At 42.4% G+C, this 17,563-nt stretch overlaps 1 protein-coding gene across 3 annotated transcripts in view; it reads left to right on the top strand.

Moving 5' to 3' along the window:
• Window positions 1–3,619: 3,619 nt before the first annotated feature.
• Window positions 3,620–17,563, top strand: part of LUC7L (LUC7 like) — a 29,343-nt gene continuing 15,399 nt past the window's right edge. Inside the window, exons 1-4 of one of the 3 annotated variants that reach the window (XM_040229189.1) lie at window positions 3,655–3,882; window positions 4,706–4,776; window positions 5,752–5,846; window positions 10,334–10,432. In XM_040229189.1, coding sequence (XP_040085123.1) covers window positions 10,337–10,432 — 96 coding nt within the window. In that variant the 5' untranslated portion in view covers window positions 3,655–3,882; window positions 4,706–4,776; window positions 5,752–5,846; window positions 10,334–10,336. Of the gene's footprint in view, window positions 3,883–3,966; window positions 4,410–4,705; window positions 4,777–5,751; window positions 5,847–10,333; window positions 10,433–17,563 lie in introns of those variants that run through there. The other 2 variants (XM_040229173.1, XM_040229162.1) reach the window with 2 other exon arrangements.

Raw genomic sequence — 17,563 nt, 5'->3', positions numbered from 1 at the left:
TGGGGTCACAAAGAGTTGGACACGATTGAGCGACTAATTTTTCTTTTTTAAAACAGGTTAGAAATGTTTTCTTCTATTCCTGATTTCCTAATATCATTGTGAAATAAAATTAATATTTTATGACAAGACAAGAAAAATTTAAACATGAAAAGTTCTTGTCTGTCCTTTGGTCCCCTCTTCCCACATACTGTGCATTGTGTATCTGTGTTAGACAGGGACCAGCCTTCCCCTTCATGGAATACCAGTTCAACCATAAAGAGCAGCATTCTCCCGGCACCAACAAGATAACTCCTTAAAAGATAACATTCTTTCTTGATCTTGTATAGGGCCACATGACCTGCCATGATGACACTTAGATCTGGTTGCCATGTAAATTGTCAATAATATGTCATTGATGAACATCCCTCTGTCTCAAAAAACTTATATAACTCTTCCTTGACTTCTAACCGTCCTCAGAGTTTTCTGAGATGCTCTTCCTGGGCTATAATCCTCAAATTGACTTGAATAAAGTTTTTCATTTCTTTCTCAGGTCAATTGATTTATTCTTTGTCAACATCATCAACTTGCATCGAATTTTATTAACTTTTTTTTTTTCTGCATCTCTTAAGGTGATTATGTGGTTTTTCTTCTTTAATCTTTTAAAGCAATAAATGCCATTAACTTTCTAAAGATAATTGATCCTTGTATTCCTAGATTAAACCAATTTGTTCATGGTCTATTACCCTTACACATGCTGCTAGATTTCACTTGCTGATACTGTGTAGAAGGTTTGCCTCTATGTTAATGAGTGAGGTTGGATTATACCACACTTCATTTTACTATCCTTGTCTAGTTTTGTTATCAGTACTCTATTGGCCTCACAGAAAGAACTGGGCAGTGACCTTTTTATATTTTTTGGAGAGGTTTGTGGATTGGAATAATCTGTTCCTTTAAAAAGTTGGGTTGAATGTGGTTTATCTGCCTGACTACAGGATGCAGCAATGGGCCTGCTGGGAAGCTGAGGGGCTTGTGAAATACCCAGAGGCCAATGGCCTCCCCGTCATGGAATCCAACTGCTTCCACGACCCCAGCAAGATCCAGCTGCCAGAGGATGAAGACTGACTGGTTGCTGGAAGGCGCTTAAGAAGCACCAGCTTCTCTACCCTGCCTACTCTTCTGACCTCTTCTTAGAGCACCTAATTAAAAGGACTTGAAAGTGTGAAGAAAAAAGTTGAGTTGAAAACCAGATTTTTCACCAGTATAAACTAGATAGGCCTGATGCATTCTTTGAGGGAGAATTTTAAACTAAGATTTATTAATATCTTAATGCTGCATAAAATCCCACTTATTAGAGCAGGAAGGGACAGAAAGAAACTGCAGATAGTGAGGTGAAGTTCTGGGCAATGTTGAATTAAAAAAACAGCAACACAGATACACATAATAAGAAAGCAGTGAGTTCAGTCTTACTTAGGATTTACTGAAAACAGTAACCCTGAAGACAGTAAGCTCTGAACTTCAGAACTGCTCTGAAGAAGTGTGTGAGGAGGTCAGTATATATTATATATATGATTTTGTTTTCATTTTCACATGTTCACCATTTTTTTTTCCTTTTTGCTCACCATTCCTTCATACATCTCAGACTGTCTTTTGAGATAATTTTCTTTCTGAATGGCATCCTTCACACATTCCTTGAGTGCAGATCTAGATTTAGTGCCGTTTTAGCTTTAGTTCCCCAGAAAGCAGAGCTTGACAGCAACGCTTTGGTACTGTCTTATTAAGGGCCTCATTCCCAGGGAATTAGGAACGGGAGGAAAGCAGTGAGGCATGGAAGGAGCAGAGCACAAATGAGTAGGTGTCACCGCCCCAACTCAGTGTCAGGCCATTGCCCCTTCGTGGTGTTATGCTGGGCACCTTGCTTTCCCAGAGGACTGTCCCTGGGCTCTAGGTAGCCAGTGGGTGCTGGAAGTGTTATGGGAAAAGTCACAAATTTGTCTACCAAATTATACCTCCAGTTGGTCCAAGTTTAAGTTTCATCACCTAGAATATAATTCCCCTGTGCTGCTGATTTGCGCGTGCATGGTCATGTCAGGCCTCAATGACAAGGGAAGCCTCTTGGTGGGGCAAGAAGTGCAAATTCCATGATGCGGCTACTGAGAGCAGTGGTGAGACGTTGGTACGGCTTCCCACCGTTGATTCCAAAGCCTTGGATGACTTAGGTATTGGGGACTGCAGTCAGAGGCTTCAAATATGACTACTAAAAAATCCCATCTTTATACACACAAGCTGGTCCTCACATCAGAAGGTAGCATCTGGGACTTCCCTAGCGGTCCAGCGGTTAAGAATCACCTGCCAATGAAGTGGACAAGGGTTCAATACTTGATCTGGGAAGATTCCACATTCTGCAGGACAGTTAAACCTGTGCACTGCTACTACTGAGCTCATGCTCCAGAGCGGCAACCTCTGAAGCCCAAGCACCCTAGAGCCAGTGCTCTGCAGCAAGAGAAGCCACCACAATGAGAAGCCCACAGATCACAATTAAGAGAGTGGTCTCTGCTCTCCAAAACTGGAGAAAGCTGGCGTACAGCAACCAAGACCCAGTGCAGCTAAAAACAAACAAACAAAAAAAGCATGTTTTTCCCTCTTCTTGAATCTGCATTGGCCTTTTGACTTGCTTTGACCAACAGATAATGGTAGAAGGAGAGTTCTCGGGGTCTGAGCCTTAAAAGGACCGACAGCTTCCACTCCTTCCCTGGGGGCAACCAGCTGCCACAGCAATGTGGGCTAGGCTTCAGAATGTTATGATCTCACATATAGAGATAGAAGCAGCATGGAGCACCACAGAGAGGCTGGGCATGTCAGTGCAATCTTCTTGGATCTTTGCTTAGTTTCACACAAGCAACTTTGTGAACCCAGCCAAACCACCCAGAGCAAGGAGCCCAGGGCCGGCTAATCCCTGCCTAAGCACCGCCGAAAAATGAGAAATAATGAATCCCTTTTGCTTTACACTGTTATGTTTTGAAGTGATTTACTATACAGAAATAAATACTTGACTTTCTTTACCGTAAAATGGACTTCTGGATATAAGGCAACGCTGTTCAGGATCCCGTGTCAGTCACTCAGGGCTCCTGCAGGCCTTCGGGTGTGGGGACACTGCAGTCAGGACAAGTGTGGACAAGATGTTCCAATACACGTCTGGAGACACGGACAGTTCCATTGGTAGGAGTTACGGTTCCCTACTGTCTGCTGTACGAATGTGTCAGAGGTTCACTGTCAGTCTTGGAAGTGGCCAGGCCACTGTGAACTCAGAGAAGGACTACCAGCAAGTAGTAGTCACAGAACCTAATTCCACGCTCAATTTAACTTTCACAAAAGTCATTTGTCAGGCACCATTTTCACAGGTGTAAAAAAATAGTCTGAAAGTAGCTAAATGATATTTACAGGTTCACGACGAGCAAGAAAACACGGGATTTATTTTCCTGTTTGGGACTGTCTAAATTTATTTTCCTTTATTGCAGTTTCGCCTAGGTGGAGCTTGGAAGTTTTAGGCTCCAGAGTAAAATCAAGGAGGGAATTAGCCCCGCCTCCTGAGCAGTTTGTTTGCGTAATTTGCGCAACGGAACGTCAGGCCCGCCTTCAGACCACATTTCCCAGCAGGCCACGTGCCGGCGCCGACGCACTTCCTCCCGGCGTTCCCCGCGTCGAGAAGGAGGCAAGCGGGCTCGAGACCGACAGGACCAGCTTTCGTCGCCGTCGCCGCTGCCGCTGCCGCCGCCGCTGCCGCCGCCGCTGCCGCCACTTGAGAGAAGCCGTCGCGGCCACCCCTGCCGCTCCCGCCGGCCACCATGTCCGCCCAGGCGCAGATGCGGGCCCTGCTGGACCAGCTCATGGGCACGGCCCGGGACGGTGAGTCGGGGCGGCCGGCCAGGCGAGGGCTGGGGCGGGAGCGAAGCGAGGCCGCCGGGCGGCCTGAGGCGGGGGCCGCGACCGTCTGCGCCTGCGCGGGCACCCTCCCCTCCCCCGCGCGCCGACCGCGGGCGCCGGGCCTTTGTCTGAGCCTTCCCTGCCGGCGTGGGTCCCCGGCGGGCTCCTCCCTCGGAGCCCGTGCTGTCGGTGGGGCGCCAGCCCCCTCCCGGTTGACCTTGCTGCGATTTCTCCGCCCTCCGGCGGCCCTCGCCTCTCCTCGAACCAGGAGTCGGCGAAGGGCTGCAGCCAGCGTGGGCTCAGGTCGTTGGCAGCGGGCTGGCGGAGCTCCTCTACCCGAGGGAGCCGGATGGGCCTGGAAACCCTGCCGTTGTTGTTCTGTACCATTGTAAGGGGAGCCGTAAATTGAGCTTTTCTAACGTGGGTTCCTGCCGCGTGCTTTTCCAGCCCCCCCTTTCCCCAGCCACACTTGGAGAGCTTCTGTTTAGCCTGCGCTTGGCAGTCGTTAGGTAGGTTGTGCTGTAGGGAGGAACGCAATATCATGATGGTTGTCTCAGGAGAAAGCGGTTGGATCTTTGCAAACTATGTACCTGCTGTGGTTTGTGTTTTCTTTTCTACCGAAGTAATGAAGTTGTAAGTTCACACTGGCACATTCGCAGGGCTGTGCAGATTCATTGCACTTTATTTCATAGGTGAATAAGTGCTTTTTAGCTTTCTTTGTATATTGAGTTGCTTTTGAATTGCTTCCCATATTTTTATTTCATACAAACTGAACAATTGTGGCCCCTCTATTTTATTTATAAAGGTTCAGTGTATCTTTGCCTGCCTACATCAATCTGCAAGGGAGTTGCAGAAAAGCCTCATGTTCATCGAGCCGTGAGTCACAACCAATTTTTAAGCTGTTATAACAAAAAAGTGTTTGCTTTTTTTCACAAGTAACTTTAAAAGTGTAGTTTAGAAAGAAAACATTTTCAATAAAAAGACACTACATTAATCCTGGATGCTTGCAAATCCTGAAATATATTCCTCCTTTAGTTTTACACAGCTCTGTGTCATATACACAGATTAGCTTTAAAATCTGTCACATTCCACTTTGCCTTTACTTTTATGTATCATTCCCCTGACTTCCTTACTGCAGGTTGGGCAAGAAAACTTTTCCTTTAAAACTTTTCAACAGCGGGCATAAAATTCTGCAGCTGAGGTCTTGAAGAATGCAGATGGGTACAGTATTGTTGGAACTCACAGTGTGTATTGACTAACCTGGTTCCTTTTTTTGCTTTTTTTCCCTTGGTATTGTCTTGTTAAAAGTGACTCCCAGGTGCCAACTCTTTTTTTTTTAAGGGTGGGGGTTAAAGGGGGAGAGGTAGACTAAGTCTAGCTTATTTATCAGTCAGTAATAGAAAGGGAAAGCTTTCTTCATATAATTCTGGGCAAAATATTGCCTATACATTTGTCTATAGCAAAATGATTAGTAAGTAGCTTTTGTTGGAAACTACCAGCTTCTAAGTCATACGTGGTGATTCATGGCCCTCTGATTAGCATGGGTTTTGGTATCTCATGGCCCACATGTATGTGTGGGGCTAATGGCCTTTTGGTGCTCAACATTTTACTTCTGACTCTTTGATCTCTTTGGCACAATGACGGAGTCAGATCTCATTAAGCGTCTTCATGATATACATAGCATCAAAAATCATCTGTGTTTTGTTCCAGTTGTTAAAAAAAAAAAAACCGTCTAGGTCAGCTTTTCAGAGTATTTGCTAGTCTGCAGATCATCCAGGTGAATTGTACCAGATATGCTTTTGTGCTTAATGTGATAATACTGTCTTATTTAAAACCACACATGAATTTCAGGAGACGAAACCAGACAGAGGGTCAAGTTTACAGATGACCGTGTCTGCAAGAGTCACCTTCTGGACTGCTGCCCCCACGACATTCTGGCTGGGACGGTAGGTGCATTTGGGGGGATGTCCTAGGATACTCAGACATGGGTGCTCTGCAGGCAGTGGGGTTGTTCAGGTTGAATTGTGTTTTCCTTTACTAAGCAGAAATTACCTACTGTCCTTTAAATGATAAGTTCTGTTAGTTTGGTGACATTTTATATAATGTTATTTCACTTCTATAAAGTTCTGTTGGTAAGGTTTTCAGGTTTTGGGAGAGTTATTTATACTGAGATATTCACAAGTTAAGTATTACTAGTCTCCTTTGGCTTTAGCTAAAAGAGTACTTCAGGTTAGCTTGTAGCTCTGTAAGATTATGGGTTGGTTTGTTTTCAGGTTAAACACATACTAGTTTTTTGATCTGGTAACAGGGTATGGTTTTTCCAGATTGTAGGTTTTTGAAATATGTGGATTAATATTACTTTGCAGTTTTGTGTTATACCCCCCTTTCAAGAAGTCAGTACATGACCTGATAAGTATAGAACTCTACAATTTTAAGTTCATTTCAGATGAACCAAACAGATAAATGCTAGTTTTGCAGAATGAACATTTATTCAAATGTTAGTATTATTTATTCAAATGTTAGATAGTATTTAAGAAGACTAAACAGTGTCAGATTATCTACCATGATTCAGCTATTTACAGAAAATGAGTCCCATAAACACCATTACCATTTTAAGATGTCACATCCCCTTCATGTAATGTAAAAATTGTCTCCTCATTTTAAGGGTCCAATATGCATGTGCTGGGGAACACTTTTTTTTAGGATTGATTAGTGCTTTTGTCATTACCACTTCAGGGAGGAGTTTCTGGAACACTGAGCTAGCTGGTGTATTAAGTCTTCTGAGGCTGGACCTTCTGACAGCAAATAGGAAATGGCCGCAAAGCCTCACGCCTCTGTTAGCTGAGGTCTTGCCTGCAGTTGACTGGTTATGACTGCTGAGTGCTCTGGATCATGGGGGTGCCATCACTGTAGACTGCTGCCTTCCACTGGTCATAGCAGGCAGCCAGGAGTGTGCTCCTAACTTGGAGTAGGCAACGTCCTAACCTGCAGTTGTTGGTAGGTCTTAGTGGAAGAAGTCAGAGGAAGTAGAGGGACATGCACTAGAGTGAAACATTTCAGCCGTATTTTTTGGAATGCTGATGAGGGAGGGCATTTCCTACAAATGTTTAGTGTATTGCTGCTGCTGTCACTTTAGTCGTGTCCGACTCTGTGCGACCCCATAGACGGCAGCCCACCAAGCTTCCCTGTCCCTGAGATTCTCCAGGCAAGAACACTGGAGTGGGTTGCCATTTCCTTCTCCACTGTATGAAAGTGAAAAGGGAAAGTGAAGTCGCTCAGTCGTGTCCGACTCTTAGCGACTCCGTGGACTGCAGCCTACCAGGCTCCTCCGTCCATGGGATTTTCCAGGCCAGAGTTCTGGAGTGGGGTGCCGTTGCCTTCTCCGGGTATTAGGTATAGGTTAATTTGCCAAGTGTTTACTGGACAAGTACTCTGCCAGGCACTGGGGATGTGGTACAAAAAATGTTTACTCTCATCTGATGGAGAAACAGGACAGACAGGAAATAGCAGGTTCTGGACTGTTTGGGATAGGGAGATATGGAAAGGCCTCTCAGGATACGGGAGCAGAGACCTCAATGCTGAGAAAACACACAGGTGCACCTTTAGGGGAAGAGTGCTCCAGGTGATTGGTGGAGCCAAGGGAAGCAGGAGTGTATCTGGGTTGGTGTGGGTCGGGGGGAGGAGGCAGAGACTGTGGGGCTTTGATGAGAGGCCAGGGACTGAGCAGTGTCACTGCCGTCCCCTTTGGACAGGCAACTCAAACCGAGAAGAGAGCTCAGGAGACCTGTTTTCATGCAAAGGTGCAGTGAATAAGTGTCGGGGCTACTGAAGTCAGTTGAGATGAGGGCCGGAAATTTGGGTGGAGAATGTAAAGATGGAGCCTCATGGCTGTGGGCTCCTGGGTGGTAGGGGTAGAGTCTGCTGTGCTCCATGGAGATGGACTGAGTATAAGCTACAGGGCGGTGGTTAGAACCTTCAGCATGCTAAGGGCTGCTCCAGGCCCTCTCCTGTCAGTAGAGGTGAGGCAGCAGAGGAATGGAATGGGAAAATGGTGTATTGACAGTAAGACCAGAGGGATAGCTGGAGGGAAGGCAGTGTAACTTGTCTCTGTGGAAGAACTTTGGTTTTCCGAAAGTTCTCTGAAGAGGCTTTATTGCTCTTCCCTGCTGCTGTGTGAGACCCCTGGAGGGTAGAGAACACAGATGTTTGTGCGATTAGAAAAGAAGATAAAAGATCTGGCATGCTGCATTTGATAGCCACCTGCAGTATTTTGGAAGAAGTAAATGAATGAGGTATTTCAGTTCTGCTGGGTGTTTGACTGCCAGAGGAGTTGGCTAGTACTTCTACCTCCTTGGCAGAGTTGCAGAGCGACCTTCAGAGACAAATGGAGTCCCAGGCCTGTCTTTCACCTGTTTTGGCAGTGGCCGCTTGAGCGCTCCCATCTGAAGGAAGGTGTTGGTCAATTTTGCTTCATGTGTGGTTCCCTAATACTGAAACTTTCTTGACAGTTGAAGTTTTTAGAATGGAAGTTGATTTGCACTTAAGATTTTTAGTACTTAGTGGTTTTGTTGCTTGCTTCATCTGGAAGTAGTTTTTCTTTGAGCAATAGAATGTTCGTTAGCATTTAAAGAATTTCTAAGAGCTGTCTCTCGTTTTTCAGCTATAGCACTTAGTTACCTTTGTGTGGTTTTCTTTGGCTATGCAGCATGTGGGATCGTAGTTCCTTGAATAGAGATCAAACCCGCACCCCCTGCTTTGAAAGTATGGAGTGTTAACCACTGGACCACTAGGGAAATCCAGAAGCTGTGTATATATATGTAAAATATGTTTTTTAAATACATTTATTCATTTATTATCTTTGGCTGTGCTGGCTCTTCGTTGCTGCATGGGATTCTCTCTAGTTGGAGCAAGCGGTCTGCTCATTCAGTGTCTTCTCATTGCAGTGGCTTCTCTCGCGGAGCATGGGCTTCAGTAGTTGCAGCTCTCGGGCTCTAGAACAACGGCTCAGTAGTTGTGGCCCGTGGGCTTAGTTCAGAAGCTGTGTACTTTTTAAGGATTATGTTTGGTTTTTAAAAGAGTGAATGAAGCAGAATTTGCCAGCTTTACAATGACAGCAATTCTAGTTGCAGCTTTGGCTTTTAGAACTTGTGTGTCCTTACCTTTGGATTCCCCATGTAATCAACATACAGAAGCTGCACGTGACCTCATAGTAAGCGTAATGAAGGAAAACAGAGCTTTTGCATTTACCAGTTAGTCAAAATGAATATAATCTCCACCCTAGGCAGCCCACTCTTAGCTCTGTCACTGGTGATGCTGTAGGACATTTTGTCATAAGGATGGCTACACCTTCTGAGATTAGGGCTGAAGAGCTAGCTGGATCCTGTCCCAGACTATTAAGGAGTTTGTAATCCATGGAGTATTTTGTTAACCTCGTTTTGAACACACTTGTAGTTTGAGCTGAAGGATTTCTGGACTCTGCTGCTCTTTGTTCCCTTGTTAGGTAGTTGTGCTTATGTCCAGCAGCGTGGGCTCCCGAGGCATCTCCTCACCGGGCTGTTGGGGTTTGTTAATTGGCACTTTCTGACTTGTTAACTTGACCCTCCGCATCCGAATGTCCCCGTTGCTGTTGAGATGACCACAGACAGGAGTGGAGGGGGTCCCTGTACAGGGTCCTTTACTTAGGACTTAGGTAAGAAATGCACGCTGCTGTCTAATTGTTCTGTCTGTGCTCACAATGTGCAGTAGCACATCAGGCTGGTCTTACTGGTAACCCAAATAATTTGTTTTGGTGAAAGAGCCTTTTGTCTTTCACGTGGGTTGAGTGAGTGGTCCAATCTGTGTCCCCAGGTGTGTGTCCAGAGTCCTGTGCCAGGTTAGCAGAGTGGATTCGTGGGCTCTGAGTCAGCCAGTTGGGCTTGATTTCCTTTGATATGCAAAGAGCTACCTAACATTAGGTGTTAGGTTATGTGGTAGCACCCCAAAACCTGATTTATATCTGTGCTTTCCTCTTCTTATCTCTGTGATTTAGACTTTAGTGGTCAGAAGGAATGCATGGAAACTTGTTGCCGTCAGTGATACTCTTGTTTCCTGGCCTTCTTGCCACCCCTTCCCCCATGCTGCTCTTTACTGAATAGACGTTTCTACACTCATTAGATAATAATAATGGTGAAAGCTAAGTAATGAAAGGTAGTCTAGTAATCTCTGGTCCCATAGGAGATAGAGATCATTACACTGAAGTGCACCTTTTCTTAGTGTCATGTAATCATGGTAGAAAAAGGAAAATAAGACTTCTTGGCCACATCGTTTCTTAATTTTCTTATCATAGTCGGCATTCAAAAAAGCATTGTTGATTTTGATGACAGGTATCACCAGGTCATGTGCTTCCTACAAATAGTTAGATGTTTGTGTGTAAGTTTTTGTTTCTCTTTCACAGCGCATGGACTTAGGAGAATGTACCAAAATCCACGACTTGGCCCTCCGAGCAGATTATGAGATTGCAAGTAAAGAAAGGGACCTCTTTTTTGAGTTGGATGTAAGTTTTATTTGATGTTAATTGTTCCCTACTGTGAAGAGCCAAATACTGCACTAACAAGAATAATGTAATATGTGTAAGTTATGATGCAAAATGATAAAACAGATATTATTCCACCACTCTCTGGCTGGGAGCGAGGATGTGGCTAGGACCGTTCTGTGTCTGTGTCTACCATCCCAGCTCTTCTACATTTTGTACTGTATTGTTTTCTTTAAAGTGTTTATTATATATTTTATGATTGCTTGGACATTATGTTTATTCTTGCTTTTGAACTTAAAAAAATTGATTTATAGTGTAGGTAATCTTAGTAACTTTATTTTTCCTTCAGTGCTATGTTCCTTTACATACTTCTGGGTATGGTTTGGTTTCATTGCTGCATTTCATAGTTCCCTGAACTATCCATTCTATATTCACAGACAGCTGGGTTGATTCTAGTGGGTTTTTTGTTTTTGTTTGTCTTTTTTATTATCAATAGCGTTATAAATGTTCTTGAATATCTTGGTGCACATGTACAACAGTTAACCTAGGGTATATTTTTAAGAGAAGAATTGCTTGCTTGTATGATCTGCACATGTTTATTCTTGCAAGGTTTTTTTCTTTTTCCTCCCTAATTTTTGATAAAGTGTATCAGTTTACCCATGTAATAACAGCGAACATACCCTTACCAATGCTTGGTATGATCGGGCCATTAAATCTTTTGCAATTTAGTCATTATAAACTAGTATTTCATAACTTTTGTCATTTTTCCCTCCCAAAAGAGCCGTTTTTAGACCCTTTCCCTAATTCATCCATTTCCCCGCCATAAATGTTTGTTTTTGTTGTTGTTGGTTGTCCCCTCCATGAAATTTTGATAACACAGATCCCCAGCGTATCAGTTTATGTACTGTGATCCTTTACAGGTCACATATCATTGTACTAAGATTTTCTTCACTCTTTGAGACCAGTTTTCATTCCTGTCCCCATTGGGAATCCATGATTTGTTCACTTTATTTTGTTAATTTATTTTAGGGTATGCTGTGCAGCTTGTGGGATGTTAGATCACCTTCCAGGGATTGAACAAGGACTCCTGCAGTGGAGGCGTGACGTCCTAACCACTGGACCATAGGGATCCCGATAGAGCCACTCTGTTTTAGTTTTTTTCTTTTCCTGAGTCCTCCATTCCTATAGTAAGCAGAGGTCAGTGAGGGGTTTGATGCCATTCAGGTTCCTGGGTGAAGACTGGGGACACACTGAGCTTGGTGGGAGGAAGTCAGAGGAAAGGAAAGGCTTTTTTTTTTTTCCTCCCAGTAGACATTTTAGAGGATGTATTGTAGCTGGAGTAAATTCTACTTAAATCCGTAATCTTAAAAAGTGGTTAAAATTACCATTTCTTTTTCAAGTGCATCAGTGTTGAATCTTCTTGGGATACCAGGTTTCAGAAACACAGGAACAAAGATGTATGGGTTAAATTTTTGCTTTGAGTTATGTAGCTTTTTGTATCACAAATGTTAGGATTTTTGCTGAATTAGAATGTCCGGGTACTTTTTAAATGGCCTGATGAATTCAGTATTTAAGAACAGAGTAATGGAAGAAATTTAGAATACAGAAAGACTGAAACATATGGTAATTTAGTATTTTTATGCGCAGAAAGACTGAAACATATGGTAATTTAGTATTTTTATGCGGGGCATGTGTTCAGCCACTGTGGAGAAGATGAGTTTTTTTAATGAACAGTATTAGAAACTGTGGATTACCCAGTTAGTGAAAAACTGGGTTGGAGCCCCCAAAAGAGAATTTTGTTTTGCCATGTTGACATGTTATAAACCCTAAGAAACTGTAAGGTAAAGATGGATACATGTTTTCTGTATAAAAACTTAAAAAATACTAGCATATCAAGAATTCCCATATATAAAATAAGAATTCAGCTGAGACACAATATCTGCAGCATATGAAGGGCAGGTACCTTTCATGATAAAGCTCATCATGATTGAAAAGGACGGTAGCAACAGCTGAAGAGAAAATGGTTAGAGGATAAAGGACATTTTTAGTGGGCATCTAACCCTGTGATGGATATTCACCTTCACTGAGACTGAGGAGTTGGAGAGGTGAGTAACTCCGATGCACCTCTTGGATGACGGAGCCCCGAGGCTGGGAAAGCAGGTGGCAGCAGTGCCAGCTCTGAGAGTGGATCTGATGACACACTTGCTATGAACGAAGGTCAGGCTGCTTCAGAACACTCCTGCAGCGTCGCAGCCTGCAGACTCCATCAGTGAGGGCTTGGGTCACGTCAGCGCTCTCTATGGTGGGATGACGTGCAGCTGCGGAAAGAGGGTTGAGGTAGTGAAGTTATGTGCAAGATAAAGTGGGAAAACTGATGTGATATGATGACTTCCATAGTGTGATTTTTAAAAAGAAAGGGTGTTTAGTGTTGTTGACATGCTTAGATTTACAGAGTAGTTGTAGAAGAAATGAGACTTTGAACACTTCTGTCTTGGTTGGAGGGCTAGAGTAGGTCACGACATTTTTGTACTGTGAAAATTTACCATTTAGAGGAATACCTTTTCCAGTTTAAAAGGTGACCACCCCTCCTTCCAGCTCCTTAAAAATCATATTTGAGGGAATTCCCTGATGGTTCAGTGGTTAGGAATTCCTCCTCTCACTGCCAAGGGTTCCAGTTCAATCCTAGGTCTGGAAACTAAGATCCCACAAGCTGTAGCCAAAATTTAATATATATATTAAATAATAGGTATGTTCTCTAATTTAGAAAAAATCATATTTTACCTTATAGATGGTTCATGTTGAAATGTTTGCTAGCTAGTGCTGAACCTCCAGAGGAGGTCTTCCTGTTCTGATGAGTCGGGGGTGACTTGGAGCAGCCGTGCTTGTGGGAGGGCAGTCAGCAAGTAGCTTGTCAGCATGTTAAATGCATGTATACACTTGTTCCAGGATCCTGCTGCTGGGACTGTATCCTAATGGTATATGTTAATGAGTCCACAGAGAAGGTGCTCATTGCAACTTTTTTTTTTTTTTAAATTATTTATTTATTTGGCTTCCCTGGGTTATGGCAGACAGGATCTTTGATCTTCACTGTGGCATGTGGGATCTAATTCCCTGACCAGGAATTGAACCCGGGCCCCTGCATTGGGAGCTCAGAGTCTTAGCCACTGGACCACCAGGGAAGTCCCCTGCAACTTTTTTTTAAAGTGAAAAGAGAAGGATATAATGGGACTATTTATTAATGAGGACTACTTACATTAGTTATTGCCCTTTCATACAGTGAATGGTGCTTTGTGGAGCTCTGTGCTAGGAAGATTTTGCCATAACTTTTAATTAATTTATTATTTTTATTTAAATAAATAAATATAAGTAAGTTTTTAAATTTATTATTTGCCATTATTTTTTAAAATAACGACTTAAAGGTAAAATTCACAAGCCATAAAATTTATCCTGCCTTGAATTTTTAATACATATCAGTAGTGTTTGGATGTGCATGGGTTACTTTAATACACTAAGTGTGGCCTGGCTTCGAAATACTAGGCTAAAATAATTATTTCCTTAGTTACACAGAATAAACTTAGAAGGAAAAAATAAAGTCCTTTTCCAGAATATAGGTTTGTTACAAGAACCTGATGGAATAACTTTTTCAATCTTCTTGATAGGTAAGACAACTGTTGGAGATTCCAAGTGAAAAGTCTGCCCTTTTCCACGACTCCTATCCAATGCCTCTCCAGAGGTCACTTGTATCTTTTGAAGATAGGCTCTTCAGGGTGAACACATGTATATAACAAAAGCTGGTTGTGATGTTTCTTGTCGAATTGCAATTTGATAAATCAGAACACTGCAGAAGCGCTTTGGCCAGATGGTGTCAGTGAGCTGACTCTTGGTCTCGCTGACCTGTTGCTGCCTCCTGAGGAGCTGCTGTTGGTGTGAGGTTCCAAGCCTGCCACGTGACCATGTGGATGGTTCAGTTCCCAGGCGTGGAACCAGCAGCTCCTGTATTGTGTTGAAGTTGGTTTCTGGAGGGAGTACAGTATAGTCATCACTACTATAAGACGGACACAGGTCTTGTTTTCACAAATTGTGAACCGTCACTAATCCATGATTTTTCTTAGTAGCTTATATTTGTGTATCTTACCATGTGTTTTGGTAGAATCTCTTCACTGTTGACAGTAAATCTGTGAGGTGGGCCTAACATTTATCTCCACAGAGTCTCTGAAAGTATAATAATATTGGTGCTATTTGCCAGAAGTCATGGAAACATCATCACATGACCCTGGGAGAGTTATTTTGTCGAGTGGATCAGTCGGGTGTTTAGGAGCTTTTTTTTATCCAGGCTGTATTAGAGACAGCGTTTTTAGAACAGGTTATTATAGTCATATCAACATGAAAGCTTTTGCATGTTAGGTGCCTTTCATCTATTCTTTCAGAAAAGAGAAACTTCTAAAACTTGAGTTTTAGTGGATTTATTTAATAAGTGGATTCATTAATTTAAAAGAAAATTATGCTTTTATAGAAAGCATCATTATTAGTCTGTTTTATTTCTTTCTTTTTTTTAAAATTTATTTCACTACGCTGGGCCTTAGTTGCAGCATGTAGCATCTTTAGTCGTGGCAAGCAGGAGCTCTTAGTTGTGTGCGGCATGCAGGATCTAGCTCCCCAACCAGGGATCAAACCTGGGCCCCTACACTGGGAGTGTGGCATCTCAGCCCCTGGATCACCAGGGAAGTTCCAGTCTGTTTTATTTCTGAATTAGTTGCTCAGCTTAGGTGACATTTGACTTTCAGTATAAAAATCTTTTATAAGAGCTCATCAGCTCTGTATACAATTTTAAAGTATTTTTAAACTTTGAATCTCCTCTGAGCAGTTTGTAAGAAATGGTCCTAGAGTATTTGCCTGTGTATGAGAAGACTTAAGGTGTTTATTGCATTGTTCTGAATTAGTGAAAGGTGAAAAAATGCAAATACATACTTACTGTGGAATGTATATAGTTGTTTTAAAATAGTGAAATGCTGCACAGCTATAGATACAGAAACTGTGTGCATTGATATAAAAAATGAAAAAGCTTTAAAAACTATCCTAGACGGAGTAAAAATTATGTACTTGTATATGCGTTTTAATACAGTTTTAAAAGGTATTTACCAAGCTCAAATGATTATTTCTTAGGGAGGAAGAAAGAATTATGCTTTTTGAGTCGTGTGACCTTATTAGGTCCAATTGAATTGCTAATATAGTGTGCAGAAATGGAAATTTAAAGGTACTTCTACTTTATAATTTATTTCTACAAATCCTCTGTCTTAAGAAAGTACAGTGGACCTTTAAACAATTGCTTGAACTGTGAGGGTACACTTAGAGATTTTTTTCAGTAAATGCATACTGCACAGCTATAGGATCCATCGCTAACGCCCACCCCCCCATTGTTCAAGCTGTTCAAGGGTCAGCTGTGATTGAAAACACAGGCAAACAATGGTACACAAAGTATTGTCGTAGCATCGTGTATAAGGTTGAAAAATTGGATGGAACAAAAAATGCTTTAGTGATGAACGAACAGATTATGAGGGACTCAAATGGTAGACGGTGCCCTTGAAGTTAATGTTTGTGAGACCTGAATGTTCAGTGACTTAAGTTCCTTAGGAAGTCCTGAGCAAGAAAGGGATAAGCATGTGTATTGGAACTCACTGTGTGCTCTCACTGAAAGTGTGTGGCCAAATCAAAATTCCCAGACTGTCGTGGAAAACCCAGAAAGCCTCCTTCCCTGTGCCCCTCCCACTCCCTGGAGGCAGTCCCCTACCACAGCTTCAAAGTGGAAAAGGAGCAACAGCTTGCTGTTCAAGTGCTGCAGGCGACCTTGGATGGCCAGTTGCTTTTTGTTTTGTTTTACCTTGGAGGATCTCAGACAGCAGGAGGTGTAACGGCTTAATGGATCTCCGTGTACCCATCTTTCAGCCTCAGGAATGATCAGCTTATGGCCAACTGACTTCACAAATCTCAGACTTCACACATCCTATCATCTGTAAATATTTCAGTGTTGCCATTGACTTGCGAAGTTATTTTTACTCTGCATACAAAAATCTGGTATTATAGTTGGTTGGACAGAATGTACTTATTACCATGGTTTTCTTTTTTAATTGAAGTACAGTTGATTTAGTATTGCGTTAGTGTTTGGTGTATAGCCAGGTGATTCCGTTATACATATATATACGTTTTTTTTTCAGATTCTTTTCCAGTATAGTATATTACAAGATACTAAGTATATTTTCCAGTGCTGTACAGTGGGATCTTCTTTGTATAGTTTATATACAGCAGTTTGTATATTTATTAGCATGTTTTTTTTAATGTGTTGAGAAAAAAATTAAACATGCAAATGTAAGCAGAATAATATAGTGACCATATCTGGGTTTCGTCTCCTGGTTTTCAGTGATTGTTGATATGAAGACTTGTTTCATCTTTGTTTTGTCTTTCCATACTGGACTATTTTACAGTAGTTCCTAGAGATGGAATTTCATCTGTAAGTACTGCAAATATATCTAGAAGATAATTTTATTTAAAATATTTATTATTTAAAGGATAATTTCTTAATCTTATCTAACAGTCTTCAAATTTCCCAGATTGTCTCAAAAAGGATTTTTTTTACAGTCTTTTGTTTGACTCAGATACCAAAATAAGATCTACACGCTAGGATGCTTCGTAAGTCTTTTTACATCTGTTTGAAGAAATTAATGTTTCTCATATCCTGGATTTTGCTGATTGTATCCTTATGATGCAGTCTTTTTAACATGTTTTCCCTTATATTTGAAATTTCCTGTAAGCTGGAAGTTAGATCTGGATGCGTGACTGTCAGAATCAGGTTTTCGTTTGACAGAGTAGCGCAGAGGTGGAGTTGGGTAGCGGCTGGCGCGTCACCTCGGTGGCACGACGTCAGTGGACTGGAGTGGCGCTGGCAGCCTGGCTGCTGGTTGCACAGGCCCCCGTCAGACTGGGGCCGCATGCGTCCAGCAGCAATGAGGAGTATTGCCCAGATCAGTTACGTCACTAGGGTTGCTGCTTGTTACTAATTGTAAAACACATAAGATGTTCACATGGTTCAGAGTTTGAGATACGAAAGGTATGTTGTGAAGCCTGTCTCCTGCTCTGCTCTTCAGCCCCCTGATTGGC

This window comes from Oryx dammah, unplaced genomic scaffold (genome assembly GCF_014754425.2).
Source record: "Oryx dammah isolate SB20612 unplaced genomic scaffold, SCBI_Odam_1.1 HiC_scaffold_2, whole genome shotgun sequence".
NCBI classification, from domain to species: domain Eukaryota; kingdom Metazoa; phylum Chordata; class Mammalia; order Artiodactyla; family Bovidae; genus Oryx; species Oryx dammah.
Note: the sequence above shows the minus strand (reverse complement) of the source record. Positions and strands in the feature narration are given on the sequence as shown.